This window comes from Sceloporus occidentalis, unplaced genomic scaffold, assembly GCF_023333645.1.
Source record: "Sceloporus occidentalis isolate IW3139 unplaced genomic scaffold, rSceOcc1.0.p SCAF_2, whole genome shotgun sequence".
NCBI classification, from domain to species: domain Eukaryota; kingdom Metazoa; phylum Chordata; class Lepidosauria; order Squamata; family Phrynosomatidae; genus Sceloporus; species Sceloporus occidentalis.
In genome coordinates, this window is record NW_028316982.1 from 94246508 (window position 1) to 94265783 (window position 19276).

Sequence of the window (19276 nt, forward strand, 5' to 3'; positions counted from 1 at the left end):
TGATACATCTGTCACCAAAGGGACAAGTAACCACTTTGGTACTGAGTGCTTCTAAGTAGCTTAGGCTGGCATCCAATCTATAACTCTAGTTGGATATATGGATAAACTGGTGAAGAATATAATAATGAGAGCTTTAAAGTAGAACTAATGCTGCTGCAGAAATAATCTAGTCTGACATCACTTTAACTGCCATGGCTCAATGCTATGGAATTCTGGGATTGGTAGTTTTGTGAGATACATAGAGGCAGTACAGATTGGCAGGAAGGGACAGTGAGATGTCGCCCCTTTCTGCCCCGGATTGGTGCCATGGCAACCAAATGGCGCGGCACCAATCCGGCCTCTGTAGAGCGCAAAAAGGAGCTAGAAAAACCGGCTCCTTTTTGTGCCCTCAAAGTGGTGCCATAGCCACTGCCACGCAGCATGATGCCGCTGCAACTTCCTTTGGTGCTGTGACATTTGGACGCAGTGCCAGAGGTACATCATCATGGCATGCCCCATGTAAACGGGTGCGTGCCAAGATGGCGACCTGCCAGCGGCAGGAGCATGGGGATGCTCATCCCTCACCCCGCCCACAGGCTGGTGCTTTTTGCCCGTCTGTACTGGGTCTTAGTCTTCTCTATTAGACAGCTCTGGTGCCACAACAAATTGCAACTCCCAGAATTCCACAGGAGGGAACCATGACAGTTAAAGCAGTGTCAAATTGGATTATTTCTGCAGTGCACATGCAACCAAAGATACTAGCGCTCTTCCACATACACTTAAGTTAAAAACCAGTTTGGGAAAATTTACAATGCTGGCTTTGTTCTATAAAGCCCTAAAAGGGTTATAGTAATATGCAGAACTGTTGGCCCTTCAGGTGGTTGGAGCCTCAGCCAGCATGGCCAATGGTCAGCAAGTAAATTATTGTCCAACATTTGGAGGGCCAGGAATTCATCACTCCAAAGACTGGAAATATTATCACTTGTAACACTACCGAAGGACTGCCTCTTCCTCAGAATACTTCAGTCATCTATATGCACACCTGTGAGTACTCCCTCTAACTGATGTTGGAGGGAGGCAACAAAAAAAGAAGACTTTGCAGTGAGACCCAAATACCTGATACTTTTGTCATCACATTACTATTTTCAACTTTAATATATATATTAAAAATGCAGGTATTATTTTAACTTTCACTTTATGGGCAAAGCTGATGTTTGTCCTTTTAAATTATTTTAGTCCTCTGAGATTTGATACTGTGTGTGTATACGGTTTTGAGTCTAGTTTATATAATGCTAAATTTTTATTGTGTATTTTTATTGTAATTTATTGATTATGTTCCAGCCTTTATGAATTCTTCTCAATTGTGCCCAGTTTAGAGAACAACTGAGTGATATGCCATTGGGGAAAAAAATCATTACCAATCTCCCACTTGTTTCTACAATCCCTGCCACTCATGCACAAAATTCTACTTTCATACTTGTTTAAATCTGAGATTATGTTTCTCTAATTTCAATTTTGCCTTTTTTGATTAATGGAAGTATTTTAAATCACAGGAAGAACATAGTTGAAAAAACACATTACTAAACTGTAGAAATATGTAACCATCATTGGAAATCTTTGCTTTAGCTCTGAGAATTTCTCAGAATTTAGTCTGAGACTTTCTCTGAAGATCCTATAAAGAGCATACATTTAACACACACAAACGCAGCAATTGATTATATAAAACTAAGCTTTTAATATATTAATTCTTTCTCATAAAACCCAAAATCTACCGTTTCTATACCAGCCTCCCATGAAATGAAGGTTGAACTTATATTTCCTGATGTTTATCTACATACAAACATCTTGCATTTAATAAATTCTCCAAACCTTGAACAGTTTTACAACATGCTGTGACCAAAAAAAATAGTTGAAATAGTACATTTGAAAGCATCTTGAAGTCCATTTTCAGAAGGTATTCCAGTCTACTGTCTACATTATAAAGATACCTTGTAGCTTGAACATGATCTTGAAGATAACACACCTTATTAAGTTCAACACGTACACTAAAGCAACGTCACAGCCTCCATGACAAACATGAGGACTCTAAGACCAGGACATCTAATTTATACCCCCAACCTGCACAAAATGGCCAAAGAACTGGAAGTCACAAATATAAGTTACTTCTGATCACAAGCGGCATGGTATGGCCTGGTAGTGGGGAGAAAACTGACCATCACATTTGCTGGGCTGACCATATTCTAAAAACTCAAGCCCCTACTCTTCCATGCTTTCAAGGCAGAGAGACAATTTTACATCTATCTAGTGGTAGTCTGACTTGTGTGGACCTGAAAGTTCTCTGGGAGCTAACGAGTTAAAATACTGATGATGGCCTCAAAAAAGGATGGCACTAACCACATCTACTACCTTACCCTTACAGTGCCACATATTGCTCTTGTATGCAGGACTACTAAAACTTGGAATTCAGCATACTAGAATGCATATATCAACCCAGCATCAGTTGGCTGAATACATCTCCACCATTAAAAAAAAAAGTCTGTCAGGTAGGTGGCAGCAAATTCTACTTTTCACTTAAGTAGGCATCAGAAAAGAGTCGTACATAAATACTCCAGATGACCTAGTAAATCTGTTCTGCTTCCATCCAGTGTGACAGATTACATTGTTGACTGAAATGCACCTACAGTCTGTGTTTAAAGAAACTCAGTAACCATAGGCTAGAAATCTGGGCATACTTGAGACAAAACCTTGTCCCATGAGAACATTTTAAGTGATTTTCTTCATAGCTTGCAAAAAAAAAAAGGAAAAAAAGGTCCCAAACAGTGATAAGCAACTGTACATAACCTCAATGCAATAAGCCCAGTTCTAGTTTACATCACTCTCTTGAGTCTAAAACAGTTGGGGAGGTGGTGATAGCAAAATTGCTCCATGTCTCTACCACAATCCTTTTCTTTTAAAAGGGGGTATGAAAGTCCTCAAAAATGGCCTTGGCAGGCTGCACTCTATCCATCCCTATCTTACGTTCATCTCTTTACGCAAATAAAGGACAAGCTAATGAGCGAAACACAAGGCTACTGTCATATCTAATTTGGTCCTCAGCCCCAAAAGCCTTGGAAAAACAGTAGATCAAGTGCAGCATCTAGAAAACTGGAAAACAGGAAGGTGCTCAGGCCATTGGACCATCGATCCCAGGACTGCCAGGACTATAGTCACATTTCCTTCCTGGCCCTATCAAAAGATACCTAGTACTGCCAATGGTCCCCTATCAAATTACTAACTATGCTTGATCTTGCTTAGTTTCCAAAATCAAGGGGCCTTCAAACAGGATCACCACCACCACTACCACTAGAGGCAGCAAGAAATACTTTTTATCACCTTTATCAAATCAAAAAATTATAGTTCATTCTGATTTGGGCTTAACAACCACCATTTTACAACTATAAGCTAAAAAGATTTCCTGCAAATAACTGTTTGTCATTAAAGATAGTTTGAAAAATTCAGATAATACAATTTTTTTATTGTACTATTTGCCAACCTATTTCTGATACTGGAACACAAGAGAGCAAACAACACAAAACTCAGTGGTGTTCCTCTCTGAAAGCAAAATACTATGGGAACAAAGCAGACCTGACATATCTGTAATGATTTTCTAAAGTCTTTCAGACACGATAAAACTAAGTAGGTGGTGCATACACATTTCACTGTGCTACACAAAACCCACAAGTGGTTAACCATGGAAGCATAAGTTACTCATATTTAAGTTTACTTCAACACAATGAAGCCACCTGTAGCAGGAAGACTGAAGGCAAATTTATTTATAACTAGAAAAGGATAGAAAATTGAACACTTCTCAAATTAAAAAAGCAAACAAACCTTTTTCAACATCTTGTTTTGCTTATGGAAGAATTCCACTTTGATGTCACCACACACTGGCAATGGCTGAGGGAATTCAAAGTACATATATTTGTCTTCACGTCTTGTGGGTCCTGAATTGGAGGTGAATATCTTTACCTTGAGCTGGTAGACCACAAACTGAGGATCTGCATGATAAAAAGAGGCATTACACAACAATCACTATAGAAGAACTAATTTTTAAAAGAACATAAACTTTAAAAAACCTGAATGATTAATGTTCAAAAGGAATTAAGTTATGCTATGTAATTTAGGTATACTAACAAACCTAACAGTTCTTAAGAAAAATGTTTGTTTAAAACTGAGTTTAGGTGTATGTTAATGGATATTATATGTATTATACGTATTTGTTTATAAAATAAAATTAAAAAAAATAAAACTGAGTTTACGTACCTAAAACATTTGAATTACTGGTGCTGGCTAGAACATTTCCAAACTAACCATGATATAGAAATGTAATGCAAACCTGATATACTGTATATACTCGACTATAAGTCGACTTCATATATAAGTCGAGGGCAGGTTTTGGGGGCAAAATTATGGATTTTGTTATGACCCTTGGATAAGTCAGAGTAAAACTTGCAACAAGGGATCTAAATGATGAAGCAAAGGGAAACAATGCCAAACAATCTACAAAATAATGGCAGGCATAACTGTTTTGGTTCACACAAAAGGATGGATGTAAGAGAGAGTAGAGGAAGTGCTTCCAGGACAGATTGCACTCATGCCTTTCACCAGAGGATGGTTCCCTTTTTAATAAAAGTTAAAGTATAGTATTTACATTGACCCATGGATAATCTGGCCTACATTTTTGGGGTTAATTTTTTGACTAAAATTTCTAGACTTACACACAATTATATATAGAAATGCAAATTATTGAAAGTAAAATGCAGGCTTTATGGATGCCCCTGTGTACAGCTTATTTGTGTATCATCTTCTTTACACCTATTCACAAGTAAACTATCATGTCAAAGAGAAGAGTAACAAGAAAGGAGATGGAAGTCAGTCCTCTATAAATGTAAAGTTTGTAGACACTACTGACTTGCCATATTAAGCAGCCATGAAACAAAGCAATTTAAAATGCCTTCCAACATCACACATAAAAAACAAAGCATCCTATTTTCCCCAGTGTGCACATACATCAAAAATTCTAACAGTTTCATCAATCAATAACTGTGGGTAGGATATGACACACACCTTGTTACATAAAGTCTGGAAGATAGGCCACATGTGTGGCAGTAAACTGCTCTAATAACTATTATTTCTCCCCATGGAACCTGATCAGACCTTAACTTGTTTCAATCATGATCATATCAATAATTTCCATTAACTGAAACCTATAGGTGAAAAAATATAGCTAATCCCTATCAATATCTATAGTGTTGTGCATAATTAACGTCAATCAGCAATGTCTCCAATTAGCCCTGTATTCAGAAATGAAAGCAAACTGTTATAGTGTGGGCACCATATCCATGCAACATACAGGACTGTACCATGTTCTGAAGGGACAATGGAAAACTCCTACAGCAAATGCTAAGAATCAACCTCAGTAATGATGATATACCAGCTGACAAAAGAAACTCTAAAAGGACCTGAAACATTACTATAACTACTGTTCTTACATTACATAACATGTATTTATTACATTTCCAGTTCAAGCTTCTAATCATGGCAGATTCATTATTTTTCTCAGCCTCTCAATTTTTGTTGTTTAATTATCCCAAAGAGAGAATTATGTAGAATAGTTAAGCATGTGATAAAGATTCCCTAATGGTTACAAAGTAACCACTAACTGAGTCAGGATTTGAAACCAGATCTCCCTGTCCTCAATTTTGATATTATACCACATTGGTTTGTGGGGAAACTAATGTATAACTGTTCACACAATCCAGTATGATCTACTGTGACATTGCTTTCTAAAGTCTGGCAGATATTTTTTTCCATCATGTATTATCTGAGATACTTTTCACTGAAGGGAGTAAGTAATCTGGGACCCACTGTAGGCAAACAGACACTCTGTCCATTTACATACTATATTCCTGTCCAGCTCCTCAGATATCAGTGGTAAATAGTATCATTTTGATAGTCAAATATTAATTTGTGTGGAAGGATATGGGGATAAGTTGTTAAAATTAATAAATGTACTAATGATAAATGGTAAAGTAACTGTATTAAGTACAACATTCTGCTTGTCATGGTAGTATAGTTTTATCATAGCTGCCAGCCGCTTGCGTTCACCCTCAAGATAGTGGCTGCAGCACTCCTGCTCATTCATCTCTCAGATCCTCAGTTTCTCTCCAGCCTCACATCTCATACGTAACACAAGTAATGAACAAATGAGACACAAGGCTAGTGAGAGACAAATGAGTAGGAGTGTTGCAGCTGCTGTTTCAAAGGTAGAAGTGGGTGGCTGGTGGCAAAAAGACGAGAGGCTGGAGAGACAATGAGAATTTGTGAAATTATACCACACTGGCTTTTGGTGAAGCTATTGTATTATAGTTCACCCAGTCCAGCACAATCTACTGTGAAATGGCAGGAATCCAACTGTAGTGCTCGGGGTGAATCCATGCTTCCCGCCATTTCACTGACCCTTGCATCTCTCTCCAGCCTCCGAAATATAGTACAGGGACGTGCTATGCTAGTTGTGTATTCCAAAAACCAAAGACCGCCCCCCCCAAAGTACCAACTCCAAAATACTTCTCACCATAAGCATTTTGAATAAGGATACTTAACTTGTACAATGATATGAAAATCAAAATCAAAATTCTATCTCATATAGCAGAAATGATTAAAAAGGAACTCACTGCAAGTGCCACCACTGAACATTGGAATTGTTTCAAACATCATTTTGTGAAAGAGCAGTGCCACTGGTCTGTAATCCAGATGATTCTTTAAAAGGTAGCTATAGTAATATACATAGCGCCTCTGACTGGGAATAGTTACTCCCTAAATTGAAAAAGGAAAGAAAAGCAAAAAATATTTAATCATATGTAACATTTTCAAAGCTTGCTACTGAATTGACTTTCATGAATTACATTCTAAAAATGAATCATGCCAGCTGCACATAGGCAAATCAGTCTATATCTACAGACTCTTCACAGAGTGAGAAATTTAGCATAACTCTGATGAATTCAAATAAGCAACCCAGAGAGGTCTACAACCCTTCTCCACTCTGTATCTGCTGCTAGGGAAGAGAATCCCAGAAGGGAAAACAGATCATTCAAATACAATTTTGGCTTCTGCCCATGTCTGGGTGACATAGAAGCTTAGAAGATGGAGTCTCATTTTCCCCAATATGAAACTGATCTGAAATGGTTCTCATAAATTGGTCTACCCACAACATATTACTATTCTTCTTAATGTGGATAGTTCAGTTGTAATCAGTGAACTCTATGAATGTTAGAAGACAGTAAACAGTAAAGCAAATATAACATTAAGTCACAAAATTGTCCATGCAAGACTTTCTGTTATTTTTGTGTGATTTTTCCGTGTACATTCAGTATTTATTGTACTTCCTCTTTACAATTAACCTCTCTACTCTTTCCCATACACCCTATAACATACAATGTTGCATTCCAGATGAGCTGCATGTAATGGATGGCTGAGGGTTATTCAGGTCCTGTCTTCCATTAAAGCAAACACAGATGTAATTAATACATAAAGAGACCATTTAAAGAAAATATGTGGAGAAAAGGAATAGAGACTAAGAAATGAAAAAGAAAGGAACGCTACTAAAACTGACTTTTACAATGTACAAAAGTACTAATATAGAATAACATTTAAGATAACACTTGCATGTTCAAAACAGACTCTATACAAAGTATCCCACTACCAATCTAATTACACTGAACTTTACAAACCCTTAAACAGATAAAGGAGCAATAATTTGTGCAGTCAGCTACTGGTTTTTGTTTGTGTGTCTAATGTATGTGGCAACAGAAAATTTAAGAAGCTGCACATAATGTATGATCCATAAAGAATTTGGAGGCCAGTTTGGATCTTTTCCATATCAAAGATGATCACATCAACTAGGCAGTCATAAAGTATGTTCTTCCTTTAGCTAAGGGAATTGTTGCAATAAAAGTTGAGAGGAATGTTAGGAAAAAACTGTTCAAAGACAATGCCTTGCAGGTACATGCTACAATATTCTCAATTATACTGTTGGTAACACTCATCAAGTTGACTTCAACTTATGGCAACCCTATAAATGATAGATATCCAAGTCACCCTACCTTCAACAGCCCTGCTCAGGTCTTCCAGATTCAAGGACATGGCTTCCCTGATTGAACCTATCCATCTAGAATGCAGTCTTAGTCTTTTCCTAGTGCCTTTTACCTTAAGAAGCATTATTGCCTTTTCTAAAGAGTCATGTCTTCTCATGATATGGCCAAAGTATGGCAGTCTCTGTTTAGTCATCTTGGCTTCTAGGGAGAGTTCTGACTTGATCTGATCTAGGATCCATTCATTTATCTTTTTAGCAGTCTACACAGTATCCACAGAACTCTTCTCCAGCACCACATTTCAAATGAGTTGATTTTCTCCCTATCAGCTTTCTTAATTATCCAGCTTTCAGAACCATACACATACATAAATAGGAAATATAATGGCATGGACAATCTTAACTTTACTATTCAATTATATATCTTTATAGTTCAGGAGTTTGACCTAGTCTTCTTCTGATTTCTTATCTGCAGTCTCTACTCCACAGATTAACGGCTGAGCCAAGGTATGGAAAATCTTGAGCTATTTTCAATATTTTCATCATCTTCTTTAAAGTTATGTGCATCATCTGTGGTCATTATTATTTTTTTAATGTACAACTATAAACCTACCTTTGCACATTCATCCTTTACTTTCTTCAGTAAATGTTCCAAGTCTTTGCTAGTTTCTGCTCATAGTATGGTACACTTGCATCTTACATTGCTGATGTTCCTTCCCATTTTCATGACTCCTTCCCTCCAAGTCTAATCTTTGCTTTTGTTGTTGTTGCTGTGTGCATTCAAGTAATTTCCAACTTATGGCGACCCTATCATGGGGTTTTCATGGCAAGTTTCTTCAGATGGGAGCTGCCATTGTCATCCTCTGAGGATACGTGTCTGTGCCTTGCCTAAGGTCACCCAGTGGGTTTACACAGCTGAGACAGGATTCAAACCCTGATCTCCAGAGTCATAGTCCAATGCTTAAACCATTACACTATGCTGGCTCTCAATCCTGCTTTAGGTATGATATATTCAGTTCAGTTAAACAGAGAGCCATTAGGGCTGAAGGGCGGGGTATAAATACCTAAATAAATAAATAAAATAAATTAGGGTAATATAATTGGCCCTTGGTATCCGTGGGGGTTCCACTCCGGATCCTCCTGTAAATGGAAAATTCTGCTGGGCTTCATGCGCAATGTGCATGCGACTGTGTTGGCAAACCTGTGCACACGCCTTCATTGAGAATAAAGTGGAGCCATCAACAAATGCTCCAGTCCATGGATGGCAAACCCATGGAAAGGAAAAACCAATTCTAAAATGCAGCTTTGCCTGACTCCCCTTGCTAATTGGAAACCATTCTGTTTCTCTGTATTCTGTCCTATCAGTAGCCTCTTGCTTACATACCAAGACAATCAAATATTGTGCTACGCTCATTTCTTTAAGAGTGATCCATAGTTTTTCATATCTATACAATCAAATGCTTTGCTATAATCTATAAAGCACAGGCGAATTTTCTTTTAATAATAATAATAATAATTCTTTGGTGTGGTCTATTATCCAACAAACGTTTGTAGTATGATCCCTTGTGCTGCCTTCTTTCCAGGACAGCTGACATTTCTCGCTCCATCAATGGTAAAAGTCTTTGTTGTAGAATTTTGAGCATCAGTTAATGCAACGGTTCTGTGGTCATGTCAATCCTTGATGTCTCCTTTCGTACACTGTTTCCAGTCTCTGGACCATTACTTTGTTTTCCATATTTGTTGACAGATTTTAGTTACAACTAGAGTAGATTCTGTCTCTGTAGCTTGAAGCAGCTCTATTGGGATGCCATCTGTTTCCAGTAATTTATTTCTCTCAAGCGTTCTTAGTGCAGCTTCCACTTCAGCTTCTAAAACTGTAGGTTCATCTTCAAATGGTTCTTCCTTAAATAAATCTGTAGTCCTTTCATCTCTTTTATGTTGTTCTTCTGTGTATTGACTCCATCATCTTTTTATTTCTACTTGGTCATGTACCGTGTTCCCCTGGTGGTCATAGAGCATCGCCACTCTCAGTTTAAATTTCCTTTTGATTTCTCAGATCTTGTCTAAGAGGTCTCTTGTTCTTTTTTGTTGTCATCTCCTATTTCTGTGCACTGATTATTATAGTAGTTCTATTTCTCCCTGTGCACAAATCATTGAACAGTTGGATTCAGGGTTCTGACTCTATTTGTGTCACCTTTTATATTTGCTTCTTGACTATCCTTAATTGCTTGAAGTTTCATCTGTCATCCACTGAGGCTTCTCTTTCTTTTTGGCTTCAGATAGTGTCTTTCTGAATTCCTCCCTGACAATATCACTGGATTTATTCCAGAGTTCTTTTAGCTTGCAGTCTTAATAGTGCAAATGTTTTTTACATTATCTTTAAATTCTACAGGGAGCTCTTTAGGTTGCATTTTGGTGCGATGGCTGGCTTAGTGTTCTTCTTTAGCTTTACTCTAATTCTTTATATTAGCCGTTCATGATCTTTCGGACTGATGAGACAACCGAAAAATCTAAACTCTATACAGTACATATAAGAAAATCCACTTCTGTGGCCACAAAGGCTTTTCACTAGTACAGCTGCTATTTCTCTGCTGTTGGACATGTTCTTTCCTAATTCTGAAATATATCAACTGTTTTTAAAAAGTTTGGAACTTAATCTGTATTAATGACTAAACTTTGCAGCTTGGCATAACAATTTTTATTCTCATATTCTGAAAGCAAGGCCAGTGTAGTCTAGAGGTTTGAGCACTGGACTACGATTCTGGAGATCAGAGTACAATTCCATGCTCACCCATGAAACCCACTGGGTTACCTTGAGTAGATCATGTTCTCTCACCTCTGAACAAATTTTGCCAAGAAAACCCTGTAATGAGTTCACCTTAGGGTCACTGCACTTTGGAGATGACTTGAAGGCATTCAACAATTATGAAAATAAGTTATTTTTTTAAAATGGGAGGTGTTTTCTGGATTTCCAGATCACACAATATATATATCCATGTCCTTTCCAGGCAAGCATTCTCTGAAGATGCCAGCCACAGATGCTGGCAAAACGTCAGGAAGAAACTCTTCTACAATATGGCCACATAGCCTAAAAAACGCACAAAAAACCATGGATGGCAGCCATGAAAGCCTTCGACTTCACATTTTCTGGATTTATTTAATCCATATTCTACTTTTATCCCAATAAAGAGAATGCCATCCTTATCCAATATAGTAAGGCATTTACAACATGCAGCTTCAAAACAAAGCTAGTGCTATGAGATCCAAGAGACAAACAAGATATTTCTTGAAATTTGCATGAAATAACTTAAAAAAATAATTTTGATTTTAATCAGTACAGAGCAACATTTGTACTGTTTAGAACCATTTCTGCAAAAAAGCAGCAAAATAGAAAGGATTCGTGCCAATTTCATTCTATAGTTAAGGAGTGCATGAATGCCTGTGATCTATTTCGGATTACCATTTTGTGAAAGGAAAAAAAAAAATTGTTCTAGAGATTGTCACCTTCCAGTTGCTCCTTCAGATTTCCCTATTTATATACAGTAGACCCTTTCCCACCTGTGGAGGTTCAGTTTCAGACACCACTGCAGATAGTGATGGGCGGGGTGATCCTGAGGAGCTCCAATCCACAGATGGCTGCCCACTGTATTTCCAAGATACACTTAGTTTGAACACATACAGTATGTAACACAGAAATTCCAAATAACAAATAGGCAGAATCTTGACAATCACTACAGAGTGGCACACTAACTGTGAGCCAACGCCTGGAGGCTAATGACACAATCCTGAGAAGCAGCCCCATCCGAGAATGCACACACTTTCCCAGTTCAGCACAGTCCATCAAACTTTGTATCTCAAATGAAGAAAGAAAAAGAGATATATTGTATATATCCAACTATAAGAAGACCTCGCATATAAATTGAGGGCAGGTTTTGGGGCCAATTTATGTTTTTGCTATGACCTGCAGATAAGTCGAGGGTAAAACTTAGGGGCATGCCACAAAGGATCTAAAGGATGAACAAAAGGAAAAAGATCTTACAAAATCCCAGGAAGCATAACTGTGCTCACACTAAAGCCTGGAAGGATGAGAGAGTAAAAGGCACCAGTGCCTTCAGAATAGATTATACTGTTGCCTTTCGCCAGGGGATGGTTCCTTTTTAAATAAGTGTTCAAGTAGAGTACTTACATTGACCCATCAATAAGTTGACTCAGGTTTTTGGGGTCACTTTTTAAAAATAAAATTTCTAGACTTATACATGAGTATATTCAGTATTTCTTTTTATGTAATATTTATTGTATCCACATATTGAGGCCCAGCTAATTACAACTATTTTTGAATCCCTATAGTTTTTATAAAACTAGTTCAGTCAATTCTTCTGAAAAGACTTCAGAGCTATAAATGTATCAGAGAAACACTCCTATTTATTACTAGGGTCCAAAACAAAAATAATTCAGTTTGAGACTGCTTTAAGTGCTCTGGCTCAATGTTAGGGAATTCTGGGAAATGTATTTTTGTGAGACATTTAGCTTTCTCTGCCAAGAGCTCTGGTACCACAATAAACTACAATTCACAGGATTCCCTAGCACTGAGACAGGGCAGTCAAAGCAATAATAAATAAAATAAAATAAAAGCAGTCTCCAACTGGATTATTTCTGCACTGTTTTGGACCTAAGTTTCCTTTGTCATACATAGAATGACAACACTTTTAAAGAATTTTTTAATGAGCAAGTTTAAGAAAAAAATGCACTGAAATGATGCTACAGAGAGCAATATGCAAGTAAAAGACTCAAAGATGAATACAGTGAGCCAGTGTAATGGTTTGAGCATTGGATACAACCCTGGAGATCAGGGTTCAACTCTCCAATTGGCCCTGAAAACCCACTGAGTGATCACACTCTCTCAGACTCAGAGGGAGGTAAAGGCAAACTCCTTTCAAACACATCTTGCCATGAAAATCCTGTGAAAAGTTTACCCTTACAGTCGCTGTAAGTCAGAAACAAACTGAAGGCACACAACAATAACAACTTCCGTGAACAATCCATGTATTTGCCAGCCTACATCTGACTACTCTGTTACAGAAATTAACCTCATCATTAAGCTGTCTCACTCACTAGAGATCCAAACATTCTGAAACTCAAGGGAAGGAGTTCCACTTCTGTAAGAACTAAATCAAAGGACTATAATATCCAGCTTGCTAGAATTCTTGCTGTTATCTATACTGATCAGATGCAGGAAGATCTATCCAGACACAGGGATGCTGTCCAGCTCCAGATAAGGCTGTTAACTAGTTTGGGACAACAAGTTTGAAGACAAGAAGCACAGTACTTGAGGTGGTCAGAAAAGTGGTAAGAGGTAGAAACACATTGAGTTCACATGTGAGAACTGACAGAACAGATGTCGTTTCTCAATTCTCTATAGCCAATGAAAAAAACAGGCAGACATAAGAAAAACGTTTTGTGAAAATGCAATAAGAAATGAGTACAAAGGTAAAATTTACAACAGAATCTATGGCGAAGAACAAGAAAGGCTAAAGTTTTCTGAAAGCCCAGGGACTACAACATCTTCCTTCCTAGTTATGCTAGATGGGAAGAAATACTGGGAAGTACCATTTGCTAAGGAACATGAAAACAAACAAATGTGGATTGAAGACAGAATGTGAAAACACAAAATTTATCTTTAGAAAGCTCCAGGTAAGGAGAAGTGAATTGCAGTGCTGGCAGTTCACTGATATGTGTGGCTGAATTAAGGGCTGTCGAGACAATAATCTCACAGAATATCAGTTTGCAACTTGTACTGATTATCAGCTCCAAAGTTTTGCCCACAACTGAGGTAGAGACAAGCTCCTGCTGCAGTGCTTCCATCTGTTTTATTATAATCAAGTCATCAAGAATACTTTCACTACAGTGTGTGGGCAACAGCATGATTTCCAGAAGTACAAGGAAAACCCAATATGCTACTGCATACACTTTTACTGAAGATGATTCTTCTTCAAGGAGTGGAGTTTGTGTACCAAACTATTTATTTTATCTGCCGTTGATCTTCATTTTAGTGCTTTCATTATATTTATATACTGCACTGATAACAATAACCATGATGGGTTAAATGTATTAACTAAATAAAGGAAAAATAAAATACTACAAGGTGCCTACTATAGAAAGTCACATGAAGAAATCCAAGCCAACTGTTTTCACTTAAGATACAAAGAACTATAAAGATTTTAAAGAGTGTTTCTCTACTGTAGTAACAACCCAGCAAGTTTTTTTTAAGAGTCCAGTGACAGAAACTATATTCCTGTATCCAAAAAGGTAAAGATAACAGCACATGAAACTTCTGGACTGTAATCTAGTGATTTGGATAACTAAACACAGAAGACAGCGTCTTCAAGATGTAAATACAGAGTGTGTGTGAGGGACAGAACTTTATAACGCCAACTGGAGCAGTAAACATTTCTTGTTTGTTTGCTGTCTTTGTTCCCACTCAGATTATGTCCATGTTGGTCCACTAACAGTATCACCAAAGAATGGATTTGTGTTTGTTTTATGGCAAACATAGCTATCCCTGAAAAGCATCTCCCCTTGACACTGTAAAACACTGGTTGTAGAATCTCTGAACTGATGTTAGAATAGGCTGTACCCATCTTCCAAACTCAATGTCTTATGAAGTCAAAAACTGTAACTGAGGCTGAAAAGTTGTACCCAAAGCAAAGGATGAATGAAATATTATTTTACAGCAAGTGTCCACTGAACCAGAACTGGTGTCTGCTGTGTGTAATGGATATCATCTGCATCCAAACATTTGCTTCTGGTTGAAGAACTGTTGGAAACATGGGATGAAGGTGACAGATTTTGTATGGAGTCAGAAACTCAATTTGGAGAACTGCTAATCCACATGAAAGGCTTGTTTTATGTTGGCCATGGATTCAGGAAAGCATTTGGATAGGACTTGAACTGCTATGATGGCCTGTAAGATGCTGAGTTTGAAAAGAATAATCACAGTGCCTATGGAGCAGTGACTAACTCAGTCTATATTTAAAAGAACATGCAGGAGTTCCAAGCGTGAACTGTTTTATCTTCACAATTTGAACATTAACTAAATTAAGTCCTGACCCACAAGATGGGACAGCTTCAGTATCCTGGTGGCTTTTGGGTTCCAGGACTTTGGAATACAGAAAAACATGGAAATTTAAGGGCAACAGTATGCAAATACTTCAATCCTATTCTTAGTCCAATTAAAAGTGTAGGTTAACAATGATTCAATGAATCAACTACCTGCTGGCTAGGGATGCTGAGAGTTGGGCTACACAATACCCACACCAATTTAAAACAAACAACTAGTGCAATCATTCCCACAGACAGCTGAATTAGCTTGAAGCCTCCATCTGTTAAAGTCAGTTACATCCAACCAACTCTCCATTCTCTCTATGCATCATAGGAATCATAGGAATCACCCAGCTTGCAGGCCATATCCAAAACCCCAGCCCCCTTTTGCATACTCCACCCTGTATCTCCCAGTGTCCTCAAAAACAAACTAAAAACAACAACAAAAGAACCATAATCTGTGGTGTTTCTGGCCATGGTGATTGAGGCAAATATACACTGCATCCACAATAAAAATAATCAAAAGGTGAATAAATAAATTGTAGACATTGATAGGCGTCTCTGTGGAGATTCTTTAACTTTCTAGATGCAGGCAGCAATGAAGATAACTTGAGCTGTTCAGACATCCAGGAGAGGCTTGGCCACTACCTGGGAAATGTTAAAGTTTATGATACCAAGATCAAATTTATTAGGATCGAGCAAAGTTCTGTAATATGTAATGCAAAGCACTTAGCCATCCTTACTAGCTGTCCTGTATACATAAAAAAAATTCTCCAGAGAACACAGGGAATATTGCCCTAAGATAGAACAGCCTACTACGCCTTGATTATGACTGTTTTCATTGATAATAAACATCAGAAAGATAATTAGAAAAATACTGGCGATTAGATTTAAAAAAAAAAACACCTTAGAAACACCTATCACAGGTGCTACCACTGTGGTGGACCAAGTTGAATTGAGGAGATGGTGCTTCACACGTGTCAAAATTTCAGTTTTCTAGAAGGTTCCAAATGGCTACTCTGCACAGGTGTAGACCAATATGTGTGAAGTAAAGGGATTCAATGATACACTTGAAATAACCAAGGGTAAGAGACCTCACTGACAAACATTTGGACCTGAACATATTATAGTGGAACACTTTGAAAAAGTTCATGGCATTGGTGAGCAAACTGAATTAGTGAGTGAATCCCAGAAGAGAGGACCAGAGGAAGCATCCAAGGTGGAGGCTTATTAAAGTATAAGCCACATGATGGCTGTAGGGTACTGGACCCATAAAATTCCTCCTTGTTCTCACAATATACTCTCTCCATAAACCAAACATAATGCTTCTGGGAACATGCATGATTTGCAGCATTTCTTAGGTCTAAAACACACTGCAGAAATAATCTAGTTAGAGACTGTCTAGGCTCACTGTTAGGAAATTCTGGGAACTGTAGTTTTGTGAGACATTTACTGTCCTTTGTTAGAGAACTCTGGTGCCACAATAAGATTCAGTTCCCAGGATTCCCTAACACTGAGCCAGGTCAGTTAAAGCAGTCTCAAACTGGGTTATTTTTGCAGTGTGTTTTGGACCTTAGTTCAGAGGCTTGATCACTCTAAATGCAAGGTGAAAACAAGAAAATATTAAAATAAATAAATATTAATTCAATAGCAGTGACATGTTTCTCTCTGTAACTACTGTATTATGTGTGTGAGGGGGAGACCACTGGCTCACCTCTGGAAACTTACTGTACATGGCTGTAAGTAGGAGGGGACAGCAACTCTCCTAGCCTTCCAGACCTCTACAACTCCTTCAGTCAATCTATACAGGTGAATTCCAACATGTAGTCTACACAAAACTAAGCAAGTATATGGAACAGAATTTTATAAAGACAGACTGATGGGTAACAATTTCGAGAAGAAAAAGGGTTTTACAACCCCCTTTTTTAAAAATAATAATAATTTAAACTATAGTTTTTGAACCACAGTGTTTTTATTTAAGTATTTTTATTTATGTAATTAATGGCCTGAAACACATGGGCAAAATGGAGCAGCTTCAGGCCACGTTGGGGGCATGGCATTTAGATGACGCTCGCACCAAACATGGCCTGAAGCTGTGCTGAGGCTGTGCCAACGAAAAAGAACTGGGACAAGGAGTGGATAGAATCCACTCCTTCTGGTGGCCCAGTTCAAGATCGTGGCAGCAGCCCAGATTTGGCTTGGGCACATGCGGTTGCCACGGTCCTGGTGGCCTCACTGCACTCCTTTGGGCTCGTATGTTTCAGACCTAATGCCACATTTTCTATTAAGTACAGCCATAGGAAGCTGATAAGAATTAAAATCTATTGTACTGTAATAATCTCAAATTAAGGTCTTGAATCAATGAGTATACTTTAGAGTTTCTGACTCCATACAAAATCTGTCACCTTCATCCCATGTTTCCAATGGTATAATTTAGAGGCCAATTACTATTTTACATTATATATGTACAGAGAGATATGGAACTCTTCTCTGGTCCAAATAACACGGCAGAAATAATAGTTTGAGTGCTTTAACTGCCCTGGCTGTGCTAGGGAATCATGGGAACTGTAGTTTATTGTGGCACTAGAGCTCTTGGACAAAGAAGGGTAAATGTTTTACAAATCTTCAGTTCCCATAATTCCCTAGCACTGAGCCCAGGCAATTAAAGCGGTCTCAAACTGGATTAATTCTCCAATGGGTTTTAGACTTTTGCCAGGAGAACTACATTTCCCCCTGCAATTCAATACTGTTCTGCTACATGAATACTAGAATATAGGTTTGAAGTCAGGAAAAATATGACTATTTGAATATTGCCTGCCACCTTACAAAAACACAAACACTTTAAACATCAAACATGAAAAATGGTTGTCATGAAGGTGTCAGGATTCATTTTGCTTGTGCAGCAAACAAAAATGTATTCAGAAAACATACTATTTATCTTCATCATAGTATGTAAGTGTCTGGTGGAACTAAGTATTGTAAAATAAAAACAGAGATAAATAATCATGCATGTAACCATGAAGTCATCATATCCCTGTTTATATACATGAGATCAATGCCATTTACCAAATGGCTCAATAGCCAAATTGATACATTGCTCATTCCTGCTCCAAATTTCATTAAAGATAGTCCTCAATAGTTCAAAGCAACTAGAAATGTTACACAGAGAAATCTTAATACAAAATTCAAAACGAACACATAAAGCATTTTAATCCTCCTACATCATGATTTTTTTAAAAAAGAAGAAGAGTATTTTCTGAGCAGTAAGTGGTAGGGTCAGGATCATAATTAATGTAAGGATTAGGATTTAACATATATTTATTGCATTTCCTTACTTAAATGAGTATTCCAATGTCCTCCTGAATGGAACTAACCTACTGACAACTGGAACATGTCATCATGGTTCATAGAATCATAGAATTGGAAGAGACCACAAGGGCCATCCAATCCAACCCTGTGCCATGCAGGAACTCTCAATCAAAGCATCCCCGACAGATGGTCATCAAGCCTCTGTTTAAAGACCGCCAGGAAAGGAGATTCCACTACACTCCAAGGGAGCGTGTTCCACTGTCGAACAGCCCTTACTGTCAGGAAGTTCCTCCTAATGTTGAGGTGGAATCTCTTTTCCTGAAGCTTGCATCAATTGTTCCGGGTCCTGTTCTCTGGAGCAGCAGAAAACAAGCTTGCTCCCTCCTCAATATGACATCCCTTCAAATATTTAAACAGGGCTATCGTATCACCTCTTAACCTCTTAATAATAAAACACATCATATACATTTCATCCAGCTGGATAGGAGGAAAAAATACCCTAATGGCAAAAGGCAACAATTTATTGAGATATATTTCTGTCATTATTATTATTATTAAAAAACTGTGTATGATTTAAGTTGTCAGTACCACAGAATGCATACATATTTCACCTTCTGTAACATAGGTGGGATACTTCTTTAGAAAGGGCTAGAAAGTTAATTTGTCATGTTTTAAATCATCCGCACTGTGGGGCAGTTTGTACATTAAATACATTGTACACCTGTGGGGAAGGGAGAAACTAAGAAATGACAGCTGTTTGTG

At 37.8% G+C, this 19276-nt stretch overlaps 1 protein-coding gene across 1 annotated transcript in view; it reads right to left on the minus strand.

Annotated features, from left to right (window-relative positions):
• PTEN (phosphatase and tensin homolog) overlaps positions 1-19276 on the minus strand; it is a 70508-nt gene that overhangs the window by 17914 nt on the left and 33318 nt on the right. The window contains exons 6-7 of the mRNA XM_089510352.1: positions 6693-6834; positions 3850-4016 (exon numbers count right to left, since the gene is read on the minus strand). Coding sequence (XP_089366478.1) covers positions 3850-4016; positions 6693-6834 — 309 coding nt within the window. The remainder of the gene's footprint in view (positions 1-3849; positions 4017-6692; positions 6835-19276) is intronic.